This window comes from Spermophilus citellus (assembly GCF_964194105.1).
Source record: "Spermophilus citellus genome assembly, chromosome: 6".
In the NCBI taxonomy this organism is placed as follows: Eukaryota; Metazoa; Chordata; class Mammalia; order Rodentia; family Sciuridae; genus Spermophilus; species Spermophilus citellus.
Window position 1 is genome coordinate 160754590 of NC_138187.1, and position 13939 is coordinate 160768528.

Below are 13939 nucleotides of genomic sequence, written 5' to 3' on the forward strand. Positions count from 1 at the left end.
TCTAGACATCAATCAAGATTCGCAGGACGGCATGCATTTATTTATAGGAGACCTAGTGCATTTGTCAGCTAGCTTTGTTGGCTTGACTTCTGAAGGTGCTGGAAGAGATTCAATTATTCTTTTATCTTTTCATCCAAGAACAACAAAAAAAAATCCAGTTTTTATACACAACTCAGCATTTTATGGAGTGATAAAAGTTAAGTCCTTGATATGGTCTCTATCTTAGAGCAAAATGAATTTTTCCTTTCATTCCCAGGAATTTCGGAGGCTCTGAGAGTCCCTGCTTTACTTCGACATCTGAACTTTCCGCCTCTGCATCGTCACCAACGCCTTGGGTATCATCATCGTGGAAGCTTTTCTTTCTAAAAATAGATGATAGGTTCTTGCAGAGGGTAGGAATCATGTCTGCTCTTCTCACTTGGATCTTCCTCACGTCCAGCGCGATGCCCTCGTCATGAACAGGTTCTCACCTGGTTACTTGCCAAATGGTGCACGTTGCAGAACTGCAGCCGGTTTTGGAATCAGAAGGCTGACTCCTAGCAGGTGCCCTGTAGCCAGGCCCACTCACATTTGCGAAACTTTGACAAAGGCTGTCGTGCTGCTTCTCATTGACTTTCATTCACCTTTCGGACAATTTCAACTATCCCCACATCTTTTCATCAGTCCTGGAGAGAAAAGTACAGCAGAACTATCTTCTCCTCATTTGGAGACCTTGTAGTCTGGTCTCCAAAACAGATCAAGTAAGGAATCCCTTGAGGTGAAGCTTTCTGATTAGCCCTGGCAGGAGCCCATAGGAAGCAGGCTCTGGGAAGCCCAGGCTCTGGGTCTTTCTAGCTCACCTGCCCTTTAATGTCTGCCTTGTTTGTGATTTTGCATTGAATTGTTTCTACAGCTTGCATTAGTATTTGATTTCCTATATTGTCTTGTCTTTCTAATTACCTTTTAAAAATTTTTTTTTTGTAGTAGTAATAGATGGACAGAATGCCTTTATTGTGTTTATTTTTATGTGGTGCTAAGGATCGAACCCAGGGCCTCACACATGCCTCTGAGCTACTGCCCCAGCCCTCTAATTACCTTTTAAACTCTTTGAGGGAAGGAAATACATTGTACATTCATGGGAGTATCTTTTGTGCCTAGTATTTACCATTTGCTTCGTAAATACCTTGTAACAAAAACTGTCACATGAGATAATAAGTATGAAATACTTTTTTTATTTCAAACCATACAATAAAATCTCTGGAGCCCAAGGTACATGAATACAGGCCTATTAAGAAATAGTCAGTCTCTGGCGCAAGCCCTGGTTTATCTGCCCTACAAAATACCATCTCCTCTGACTTTTCCACAGTTTAATATGACAATTACATTATAAGAGCAAACAGGGAGTTTCCAGGGCCACACAGGGAGTGCCGCGTGCCACTCTAGGGCTAATAGGTGACTCTGGGAAGGGAGAATCTTGGAGTTCCCCCCCACCCCCTTCAGCAGTGTACTGGTCGTCTCTGGTCCCCCCAGGGTGAACAAGCTGAGCATTTACCACCCGTGTAGGAGAAGCCTCCACCCCAGAATTCCCACTGGCCCCCGAGATCCTTGCTTTTCTCCAAGCAGAGGCTCAGTTTTCTCCTGAACAACATGCTGTGGCCTGAGACCCCGCTCCAAGGATCTTCCTCAGGGCTTCCTGCAGAGTTGGGGATTTCCTGGATGGGAGAAGAGACCAGCTTCCTGTGGTGCCCCAGCAGTGTCTTGACCTTCTTTGGGTTCACATCCGGGAACGTGTTGGGTAAAAGAGGCTGTGGAGCTGCTCGCTCCTGTGGATTGCTGACCCCCACCCTGCTGTCTCCCCGGGCCCGTCCATCAGCGGGCAGCATCTTTCACTTACTGCTTCTTCTCACTGTTCACCCCTGTGCCTCCTGCTAGGCTGTAAGGGTTCCTGTTGATTTTATTCACTTCTGTAACCCCTTCAATTAAACAATGTCCAGCACATGGAGACACTTGAGAGTATCCTGAGGTGGAAACCTTCCTAAACATGTCATTTTTGCTCTTGATGCTGCCCGAGAGCCCTGTTTTGATCCAGCCACCAGGAAGTGGACTTGGCAGCTGGCTTTGGATCTCCCCAGGGCCTGGGGAAGAGCAGAGCCAGGGGAGGCCCTTCAAGGTTTTGATGGTACTAATAGGTGCTGGGCTTTGCTTGCCTTGATCAGAAACTCCAGAACTACTCAAATCTCCCTTTAGTTTTGATCTGTGTGGCAAGTATGATCGTCTACAATTCCCTGTGTACACACCAGACACACAGTGGGAAAGTACAAGACCTGGCTCCCCGTCTCCTGGCTCTGATAACATGTGGGCCACTTCACTCTGAGTCTTGGTTTCCCAGTGTCAAGGATAATAATATCTACATCACATGTTGCCCTGAGAGGGAATGAGGTCATGTGACAGTCCTTGGTACCCTGTAGGTATCCAGTGTGGAGCAGCAGATACCACTTGAAGTCTCACGTATGCATCGTCCCCAATGCTCGCTAGAGTCCGTGAGATTGATGCTGTCATCTTTTCCATTTTACAAACAAGAAAACTGCAGCTTGGAGGAGGTTGATTTCATGAGCCACACCATTAATGTTAAGTGGCAGCACATGGCACATACTTTACGCTAACTAGGCTGCACACTGGTGTACTAAGTACTCCTGAACCATGGCAAGCTTAATATTCAAATGGATTGTTGCAAGGGCTGCCAAAATGTGCATCGATGGCACTGCGAATTCTATTTTCACCCCTCATAACCCACTCTTTCTGAGAATAGTACTCCTCATCCTTCCCAAGAGAAATAGGCCAGGTTGGAAGAATTCTTCTCCAATGCCTGGTCACTGGTGTCAAGATTACAGAAAAATCCTTGGAGAATTTTTTTAATTATTAAAAAATTTTTAAAAATTATTTTATAATATAAATGTAAATAATATAAAATTTCCTGGTGAAAGAGCAGTGAATGCGTCTTTTGCTTTTTCAGAGACCCAGGATCAAGTTGGTAGCATGGAGCATGGTGGCTGTCAGGATTGCCTTTTCTTCTTCAGTTTGCTGATGTGTGTCCCTGGAGGGAGCCATGAAGTCCAGGAGCATGCTGTCATGTGCACGTAGATGTTCAAGATCTGCTCAATTGAATGAATATGAAGTGAGTGAGTGAATGAGGATGAGGAACATTTCAAACTGTATTTCATTAAGTCATTCTAAATTCACGTTCCATGCTTGGCTCTAATGCTGAAGAGTAGAGGCTTTATTCTCATGTTATGGATTGATACACATTTTCCTTGGGGTTAACACATTGGTTTGCTTTCCCCAGTGGTTACAAGCCAAGTCCCACGTGATCGGAGACCAACCTCTGCCCAGAGTTAGAGAGCCCAGCATCCTCAGTAGTCACAGCAGCGAACACGGACATTGCATGTTCTGTGTGCACTGCTCTGGACATGTCTCACTCAGCATGCAGAACAGCATGTGAAGAAGGTGCTATTATCACTATCATCATGACACAGTGAGAAAACCAAGGCACTTAAGAAATAGTCACTCACACAAGGTCACACAGCTAGTAAGTGGTATTGCTGGTGTTGGAACCCAAGTCATTGGGTCCCAGAATCTAAGGACCCAGTCACTACTTCATCAGCCTCCTTCGGCAACAAATCCGGTGGGTAAATATAAACAACCATGACACCTACACAGTGGGACATTATTTTGATAAATCAACCAAATTTGTTATCAGTCACTATTTCCTCTAACTTGATGATCCTCCTTCAAATAGCAGGGTCTTGATGCCCTTAGGGATAGCATGACAGAATAAAAGACAGAAGACTAAAGAATTTAATGGTGAGATCTGGGCATAAGCACTAGATTTGAAAGAATGGCATTTTATCTCCTTATCCAGGGCAAGCGGGCTGGAGGACAAAAGAACTCAAGCTGTGTTTTGGCCACTCCTCTCCTAAATTCCTGTGTTAGTTCATCACTGTGACAAAATTCAAGGAAAAAAAAAAAAAAACTTAGTGAAGGAAAGATTTGTTTTGGCTCATGGCTTCAGAGATTCTGTCATGGTCCACTGGCTCCATTGCTGGGCCTGAGACAGGAGGCCGGGAGGAGGCCGGGTGGTAGAATAAAGCTGCTGAGCTCAAGGCAGCCAGGAAGGAGAGGGCGGGGTGGGGGTCAGAGAACCGCCTAACAGAAAGTACTTGGTAAATATTAACTCCCTGACAAATGGGAGAATTTCAGGGAGTGTACCAGGGCTTGCTTTTGCAAGAGAACCTGGGTGTCCTTGTGATGCCCTTGGGCCACTCCTTCCTAGTATGACTGACTCTAGCCCTGTCCTGGGCCAGCTCTTGATTAAGCAAGACCATGATCACATATTTTTTCATCCCCAATAGGAATATATTTTTCCTATAAGTCCGGCTATCGTTGAGGTAACTGATGTGAAGCTTTCTGATTAGTCGGGGTCTTCTTAGGACGTCAGGTTCTGTAATCACAGTGGGATGACCTCGCAAAGCAGGAAGCCACAGACCTGAGCAATCAAGAGAGCCATCTGGTTTCGGTCAGAAAGTCTGGGTTGGAACCTCGTTGTGCCTCATGGAAAATTACCCCATGCAATTTTTATTTCTTTATCTATAAAAAGTGAATTTGAAATTGTTTGCCTTGGGAAGGTTGCTATGTGAATTAAACAAAAGGTATAAAGTTCTTAGCTCAAGAAGAGTTGACAGCCACACTCAGCGTGGACGCACGGGTACTGTGGGGAGGAGCAGGAAGTGCAGGAGAGCCTCAGAGCCAGGCAGCTGTCTGCCAGTTTATAATCAATCATTTTTATCTTTATCAACAAAGATAAAAATGACAAAGGATCTTTGCAAGTCAACACTAATGCTTCAACAGAATAGTATTTTTTTTAAGTCTTGTTTATTAAAGATTTAACCTATGTTTGAAATTCCTGGAGTTTCTCTGAGTGCATGAATTCTGTTCATTTTAGAACTTTCTGAAGTAGTTAGAGAATGTTTCATTATTGGAATTATTTTATGAATGTTTTGGTAAATACATCTGTAAATCAACGGACATGTTTTGAGTAAAGAATGAACTAAACCCCTCCCAAATTTCAAGATGTTATATAATGACTTATGCAATGACCACTATTTTTATATGAGACCCTGTTGATTTATGTCTGCTGTGTCTTGTGGGTGCACATTGTGGAATTCCTCGGCCTGGCTTGTTTATTAGAATGCACGTCATGTTCATCTTAGACACCATTGGCTCACACAGCTCCTACTACCGGGGTTCTTCATCATTTATCCTTCCTTCTCTACTAAAAAGCCGCTTTTTAGTATTTTTGGTTATAGTTATAACCTCCTAATGAAACTATCTGATAGTTTGCAAAGGAAAATTTTATCTTGAGACATTTTTCATATTTGTAGGTGGTAAAAGGTACACTAAAAGGAAGAAATCATGTGGTTAAAAACAAAAAAATGGGATCCCAAAGTATCAGGATTAAATTTTCTGGCACTGGGGACTAGCGCAGTCTCCTGGCCTCAGAATACATTTCTGAGTGGTGATCTAATTTCAATCACATGAATATTATATAAGTACAGTTCTCAAATTCTTTGATTAAAGACCTCTAAAAAGAGTACTTTTCACCAGTCTCCTTCCAAGGCACAGATTCCTGGTTCAACTACATTAAGTTCCTTCTCTGTCACGGCAGGTGGTCAGGGAGAGGTGCAGGGAGAGGTCTCAGACACTGAAGAGTCTAAGGTGGCACAGGATGGTTGGTTTGACTTCCTGAGGCCTCAGTTCTTCCATATGACTCCGTCTTTACTGGGGCGGACAAGTGGGCTGCTGACCCTTGCAAGAGGTATGCTACCGCATTTTGAAGTATTCAGAGTGCTATGGAGGTGCAAGCCCACCTCTGGCCCCCACAGTCCCCACCGATGCCCTCATCTGAAAAACCACAGTGCAGCTGGGTGGCCCTTCTGATGACACCCGCCTCTCCTCAGCCTCCAGCAGATTGCCATTGAACCAATTTTTTAAACTGAACCAATTTTTTTCTGACTGGAGCAGGCTGGAGCGAAACATCCTTAAGACCTCGCTCACTCTGAGACCCTCAGGGAGAACCTCTGCTTGCTTTGCTCAGCACCTAGAGCTGCATCTGTTGGTTCATGGCCACTATCTCAGCCTTCAAAGCCAGCAGAGCAGCAGCTTCAAAAGTGTCTTTCCCAGTGACCTCCCCTCTTTCTCTGATACAGGCCCTTGTGATTACATTGGGACCACTATAACCTGACCTTCTCCCAATTCATGATCACCCCTGAAGATGTTCTTTCACCATGTAAAGCAACATTTTCAGACTCAGGAGTCAGGAATGGGATGTTCTTGGGAAGGTCCCTGTTGACTCTACCTGTCTAGGTATCCTGCTGGTTTAGTGGATGGGAAAAGAAGGTTGCCCTAATCGTGAAAGGTGAATTCTGAGATTTCTGGGTGATATAACATTGTGCGTTAAGGGAAAAAATAAAGTAATTCATTTTTCATCCTTTCCATTGAGTAGCACTTATAAATGTGTGAACGTTTTTGTTGGAGCAGGAGGGAACATGTTCTGTTGGCATTTCACTGATTTGACCCATATTCGCTGTGAGTCCCAGAGCACACACCCAAGTGTAGAGATGACCCTTGCTTTCCAGAAACTCCAGTTTTACCGAGCAGAAGAAAACAGATGATTTTACTACATTCTCGTAAATGCAGAGAGTAGTATAACCAGGGTGTTCAGCAAAACACCCAACAGCACCCCCAGTGCAGACTGAGGAGGTGTGGAAGTGCACCCCAGCTCTATTGGTTGGTGCAACTGGAGAAGTGGGGTGAGGATGTGAGTGAGGGACTGTGGCACAGGGAATCATCCCCGTGGGCTGTTGCCTCCGCATCCCATGCTGGAGCTTGGTGCCTGCGTGGCGGGCGGTGGGAGGGGAGCTCTCGTGAAGGGGAAGCAAGGTCAAGGTGGAGCCCACCACCTAAGTGTGCCCTTTCTGCCTCCAACACTGATGTGGATCACGTGAGTGTGCTGCAGGAGGAGCAGGTGTCCTCTGTCATCAGACCTAACACACCCGGCCCAGGAGTCAGGCGCTGGAGGAGGATCCAGGGAAGGGGGCGGCTGTGTCCCTCTGCGGAGAGGTAACCCAGCAGAGAAACCAGGATGCAGGTGAGCAGCAAAGAGCAGGCCACAGAGCGCGGCTCCAAACACAGGGAAGGTGCACACCTATGTGCAGGTGTCTGCTGTGGCTCGGGTGTTGGGGCCCCAGGGGCAGGATGGGAGGGGGAAGGATGTTCCCGGGACTCAGTGCTCGGGCGAGGTCACTATAGTTTAGTGGTCCCGGGCAGCATGGGACTGGGTCCTGAGGGGAACAGGGAGCGGTCACTATGAGCAACTGTCCAAGCTGCACTTCAGAGTGTTCAGGCCCTTTGGCACCTGGCATGGCGGCGTCTTCCCAGGTCTCCCCTCCTCCTGCCCACAGCTGGCCTGACAGGCTCCTCAGCTTCCTGTCACCCTCTGCCTCAGGGTCCACCGGAGCCACTTGCTCCTCCCTTTCCCCTTTTCCTTCAAGGCCAGCTGCTGGTTCGTGAAGGGTGCCCCGGGTGGCCTTCCTCCCAGCCAGACACAGAGGACCACGCTGCATGACCTGGAGCCTCATTCATATCATCCAAGTGTCCCCACTGTCCAGCACAGATGTGGCATGCAGAAGGTGCTCAGTCGATGCTGAAACAAGTTCCAACAGCCTCTCAACAAACCCTTCACTTAAACAGCTGGCCTCCATCTGCGTGGTGCCACACCCGTGGGGGCAAGCTCTGTTGAGATTGGAGAGACCCCGTACCTGTACTGGCACGTCCAGACCTTTTTATCTGGTCCCGATTTCCTAAAGAACACCGATAACAGCTGTTCATATGGCATTTACATGTAATCAGAGAGCTGTGTGTAATCAGAGGTGGTTCCACACCCATGGCAGATGTGTGCAGATTCTGTGCAGCCACCTGGCCATTATTGTGTCCTGTACTTGAGCATCACAGACTTTGACACACGGGAGGTCACTAGAACTGGTGCCACCAAGACTAAGGAAGGACTGGGTTTCCAGGGAATCAGACGCAGACAAGCACCGCCTTTCCAGACGTCTTTAATAGGGACTAAGAAGGGGCAGTGAAAGCTTCCAGCTTCCTCCAGATCAGCACCTACGATGGGCTCAGGGGATTCAGAGGGAGGGGAAATCTGACTCGCCCTCCTCGGCCTGCTCCAAGATGGCCTCGCACCTGTAGCTCTTGTTCAAAATCTCCTCCACCTCTTCCTCCTCCTCTTCCACCAAGCCCTCCTTATTGCCTTTCATAGGATCTACAGGGATGTGGGTGTAGTCCTGGGGCCAGTTGTAAAGAGGCTTCAATTTCCTGGTGTAGATGAACTTAAACCATCTTCGGAAGGTTTGTTTGATAGTTGAGGAGGTCATCGTGTGGGCTATTTCCCTAAAAATATCGCGGGTTTTTTTTGCTAACTCCCGAATCACCGGGTCTTCATCCCGGACTGTTTTTTCAATAACTGCAACAGTAAAAGGGCACTTAGTTTGAAGCAGCTCTCTCTCAGAGGCCAAGAAGCTCCAGCCCTCAGCAACCCCACTGCCCCCCACAGTCCCTTCCTGTCCACTCCCTCTTCTCACTCTCCCTCACCTCGACGGGGATGAGTAGCATCTCATTAAAAGAAAAATGGAAATAGTCACTAAATGTCCACTGAGTTTCTATTATGTGCTTGGTAGCATCAACATAGATTCATGAAGCTCATGTACACACATTGTATTGATCATAGTCATGAAAAATGTTTGCTATTCAGCTACATGATTAGACCCTAGGAGCTGCTTAAAAGTTAAGGTTACCATAAAATGAAGTGATGCACACATTTTAACAAGATGAGATGGGCACATGTTCCTTGGCATGGGAGGTGTTTGACACATGAGTAGGTGAAAAAAGTTATGATAGTTGTAAACACTAAATATGCAATGGCATGTATGTTTTAAAAAATATTTGGGATAACACACCTAGCAAAATGCTAATGGGGTCCTAGGCAACAGCAGGAAGTGGGGAATGATGATTTCATTTCTTAATAAAAGAAGCAGAATAAGGAGGGACCTTTAGAAAAGAAAGGATGGGGAGAGGGAGGAGGAGAGAGAGGAAAGAGGTGGTAAGAGAGACCAAGGGAGAATCCTGGTGCTGCTGAATGAACGAGAGCGCCCCCTAGTGAGTCAGCGGGGTGAGAGGAGGTGACAGCATAAATTCACAGGGAGTGAGAAATGTGGGACCCGCTGGGGCATGCTGACCGTGGAGGACGTGATGGGGCACCTCTGTACCTGCCGCTCAACTTCGTAGGGGAGCCTAAAAATGCTCTGAAAAATAAAGCCTCCTTTTTTTTATTTGTAAAGGAAGGAATGAAGGCAGCTCCCCTATTTTCTAACTCACCTGCTAGTGATTGATTCTGACCTAAAGAGGCAACGGAGGCTAAGAGGGGGAGAGGCCTGCGACCCAGACACTGTGGGAGAACAACAGGACCCTGCTAGAATTCCCTCCTCTGCCAGTGGGACGGGTGTTACCGTCAACTAAAGTGGGAATGCTGGGAGGGAAGAGGCTTTGGTGGTGGTGGCTGCTGCTGCTGCTGCTGAGGGCCCAGAAGCTAGGATAGCGCTGTTGCTCAGGAGGGGCTACAGAGGCACTTGCTGGTTGGAGGAGTGAGGGAGTCCCCAACACTGCAGTTCCCAAGGGTTCCAGGGGGAGTGGTCAGGTTGCAGGGAAAGACGGGGAGAGAGAGCAAGAGACACAGAACAGAGAGCAGGAGGGGCCCTCCAACCCCGCCCTCACACTGACTCCCCAACTAACCATCCCCTGCCCCTGCTGCCCTCCTTCCCTCTGGGCACCCTCACGCAGCACTCATGTGACCAGAGTCACAAGTGGAGACTTTATTTGGACCTATGCATAGATGTGTTATCATGACCTCGGTACTTACCCTCCAGCATGACTTCGATTTCATCTTTGAGTAGTAAATACGCACCCAGCTTTGCCAAGTACCCTAGCACAGAGTGGATTAAAGTTACACCAAAATACATCACCGAAGTGCATTCCCTGCTGTTACCTGGCTACAAGCTTTGCTTTCCTTAACGCAAAGTATCTACAGATGATCTTCCAATCATCTATTAGTGCTTTCAAATGGTTATTATTTAACTATTTATTACAAACTATTTATTGAAACACAGGCCTGTGTTGACCCAAGTTTAAAGCCAAGTTTTCAATTCTATGAATTTTTTAATGAAATGGACACAGATGTGTTAAAATAAGTTGTAAATCATAATCTAGCACTTCCTATATAATTTGTTATCATTAAAAAATTAATAAATATCATCACAAATCATTCACCTATTATTACTTTTTTTTTTTTTTAAGAATAGAGCTTGAAAAACACAAGTATTTATCTCACAGTCACCCTGAGTGGGGTCTTTGTGGCTCAGTGTCAGGTTCACAGGTGTTCCACAAGCAGGATGACGAGACACCGGGGTTAATGAATGACTCTGCAGCTAACTCATCTTCCCTCCGTCTGGGTCACCAGTGTCCCACAGGTCACCAGAGTCCCAGAGGCGTCCCTCAAGCCCCTTGCAGTTTCTTCCTGCACCTTCCAGAGCACGCTCTCTGAGGTCCGCCTTCTTGCTGCACTTGAGCTTGGGATTCCCACGGTCTTTGATGCAGCCATGGTCCGTCCATTCCCATGGGCACACGCAGAGCTCAGTTTTCTTGAAACACACTGTGCACCCCGGCTCCGTTTCACACATCATCTCTACCTGCGTTCGCCTTATGACAGCCGAGTACCTCCAACGGAGATTCGGTGGCACTCAAAGCCTAAAATATTTACTATCGGGTTTTCAAAAAAGTTTGCTGAACCCTGCTAGATGATGTTCTATCTTTTTATTTATACTTATTTTTAGTAGCTCTGGGGATTGAACCCGGGGGCACTTTACCATGCCTAGCCCTTTTTGAGACAGGATCTTGCTAAGTTGCTGAGGCTGGCCTCCAACTTGACATCCTCCGCCTCGGCCTCCTGAGTTGCTGGGGTTAACAGGCGTGCTCCACTGTGTGTTTTATCTTATGAATGCAGCCATCTTCTTTTTTTTTTTTTTCTTGCCAATGGTGGACATTTGTGCTGTTTCCAGTTTGGGGCTATAGTGAGTAACGGTGTTATGGACATTCTCGTGCATGAATTCGAATTGCTGCTTGGTATATAACTAGCATTTACTGAATAATGGAGATACTTATGTTCAGCTTTAATAATTACTGCCAAACAGTCTTCCAAAGTGCTTGTACCAATTCTCACTCCCCCCAAAGCCTGGAGACATTCCCCGCCTCATCCAGAGGCCTTGAGGTCCAGGAGAACGAGTCCTTCAGCTTTGGCTCCCCTCAGGTCACCGTGGCTCTCAGACCTTTCAATTTTCACATAAAGTTTAGATCAGCCCACCCAGCTCCATCCACACCTCCAAACCCCAGGTAAGGGTCTGCTCAGGACCAGGTTGAGGGCTCGGGGAAACTGTGACGCATCTCATCCTTCAATCCACCAACAGGAGATAGCGCTTCACCTGGGTTTTTTGTTGTTGTTGTTTGTTTTTAACTTCTGTGGTTTTCTGCTTTCTTGTGTATCAGTGTTGCACATCTTTTCTTAGTCTTAATACATTTTATATTTTTGGAGTTATATTTGATAATTCAAAACTTTAACTTTTCAATTTGTTTGTGTACCGATATCCAATTGATCTTTTTGTATTGATGTTGTATCTAGAAACTTTGATAAATTCGTTTAATGAGTATTTTTTAAGAATTCTCTCCAATGTTCTAAACATGCCAACATTTTTGTGGAAATGTTGAAAATGTTATTTTCTTTTATTCAAACTTAGATATTTTATTTCTTGCTGTTGCCTTGTTTCAGGTTTGGATCATTCACGGCCTTATCTCTTCAGGTGGTTTCGTCTGCCTCGCTCTCTCCCTCCTCCTCCTGTAACATGAACGTCGAAGCTTTCTCTGTGTCTCATAGTATCTCATGCTCTTTCCACATTTCCCATTTTTATTTCTCTAAGCATTGATCTTGGGGCTGAATCCTTTGCTGTGACATATTTAATTCTCTCATTCTCTTTTACTTTCTTTCTAATTTGCTGCTGAATGCCATCCATTGAGTTCTGCATTCCATCTCATTATTTAATCATTCAAATATATTAGTCATGTGTATTTTAAACTATAATATCTTCAACAACTAGACATCCTGGATTCCACTTCTATGGTTTTTTTCCTTCTGATTGAAAGCATTTCTATAAGACTGGCTAATTTTGGTAAATATAAGCTATTGTATGAAGATGTGGATTTTCTGTATTTCAAATAGCCCTCCTTAGAAAAAGTAGCAATTTACAGTGTCACTAGTGTGATTGCTCTTTTCTTGCCACCTGGCCAAAATGTATAGTATAAAACTTTTTTTTTTTTCCTTCAGGACTGGGGATTGAACCCAGGGGCACTCCACCACTGAGCTACATCTTCAGCTCTTTTAACTTTTAATTTGGAGACAGAATCTCACTAAGTTGCTGAGGCTGGCTTCCAACTTGTGATTTTCCTGCCTCAGCCTCCCTAGTAGCTGAAATTACAGATGTTACCAGAGTATTCAGCTAGTAAAAAACTTTTTTCATTAACCTCATGGACGGAAACATTTCACCATTCAATTTGCTTTACTGTATGTGTAAAATTGTGAAAGGTCGTATATAAGTGCCAAATATATGTATTTTTCATATATTCTTTGCCAATTTTCCTAATGAATTGGTTGTGTAATGGATTTGTAAGAATTCCTTTGATAATGAGTATTCACCCTTTATCTATGATAAGTATAAATATTTTACCTTAATTTGGCTTTTAACTTGGTTTCTACTGGTTTTGCCTCACCAAGATTGTCATGTAGTTAACAATTTTCTGTTATGGCTGCTAGGTTTAGACTTTTGCTTAGAAAACTTTTCCTTCTTCCATGATTATAAGGCAGATATTCCGGATTGTTTTTATCTTTTTTTAAATATAATTATGAGTTGATTTTTTTTTAGCATTTGACTCTTTGACTATATGGAATTTATTTAATGTAAAAAGTTAAAAATGAATAAAATAATTTTAAAAATCCCCAGTGGCTTACCAGGTGTCCCACATCATCTAAGAAGCCCACTATTCACTTTCTAAAATGCTGCATGAGTTGGGCTGTCTGCATGGCGTCCTTTTGCGTTCATCTGTCTGATCATTGCCTGCAGTTTGATGGGGCCAGTTCCCCTCCTCATTATTTCATGCCTACTTTTCCACTTAGTTTGAGAATCAGCATGCTAGTTTAAACAAAAGAAATCCTATTGGTGCTTTAATTAGCATGGCTCCATGTATAAATTTAGGAAAGAATTCATACATTTTTTGGGGGGGTGGTACCAGGGATTAACCCAAGGGCCACTTGACCCCTGAGCCACATCCCCAGCCCTATTTTGTATTTTATTTAGACACAGGGTCTCCCTGAGTTGCTTAGCGCCTCGCTTTTGCTGAGGCTGGCTTTGAACTCAGGATCCTCCTGCCTCAGCCTCCTGAGCTGCTGAGATTACAGGCCTGCTCCACCGCGCCTGGCTTCATCCATTGTTTTGTTTTTGTTTTGTCTTTCCGAGACATGATTTATTCCCTTCTCTTTATTCAAGCTTTGTGTCCTTCAGTAATGTCTGCAAGTTTTCTTCACAGGTATACTGCACACATTCCAAAGTTCAGGTTTAGATGCCCCCCTCCCCTCTGTCCATCCTTCCTTCCGTCTTTCCTCTTCCCATCTCTCTTCCTCTCTCATCATCTTCCTCCCTCCCTTCAGGAGCTCTCCCTCCCTCCCTCAAGCTGACCACCCCGG

The 13939-nt window shown here is 45.2% G+C and overlaps 1 protein-coding gene across 1 annotated transcript; it reads right to left on the reverse strand.

Annotated features, from left to right (window-relative positions):
• Positions 1 to 8225: 8225 nt before the first annotated feature.
• LOC308651330 (uncharacterized protein) lies at positions 8226 to 10075 on the reverse strand (the record flags this gene model as incomplete). The annotated part of the gene is made up of 2 exons (XM_081298243.1): positions 10016 to 10075; positions 8226 to 8563 (listed from the first exon to the last, which is right to left on the reverse strand). The coding sequence occupies exons 1-2, from the start codon at positions 10023 to 10025 to the stop codon at positions 8226 to 8228; spliced, it is 348 nt and encodes a 115-aa protein (XP_081154369.1). The 5' UTR covers positions 10026 to 10075.
• Between the last annotated feature and the right edge of the window lie 3864 nt (positions 10076 to 13939).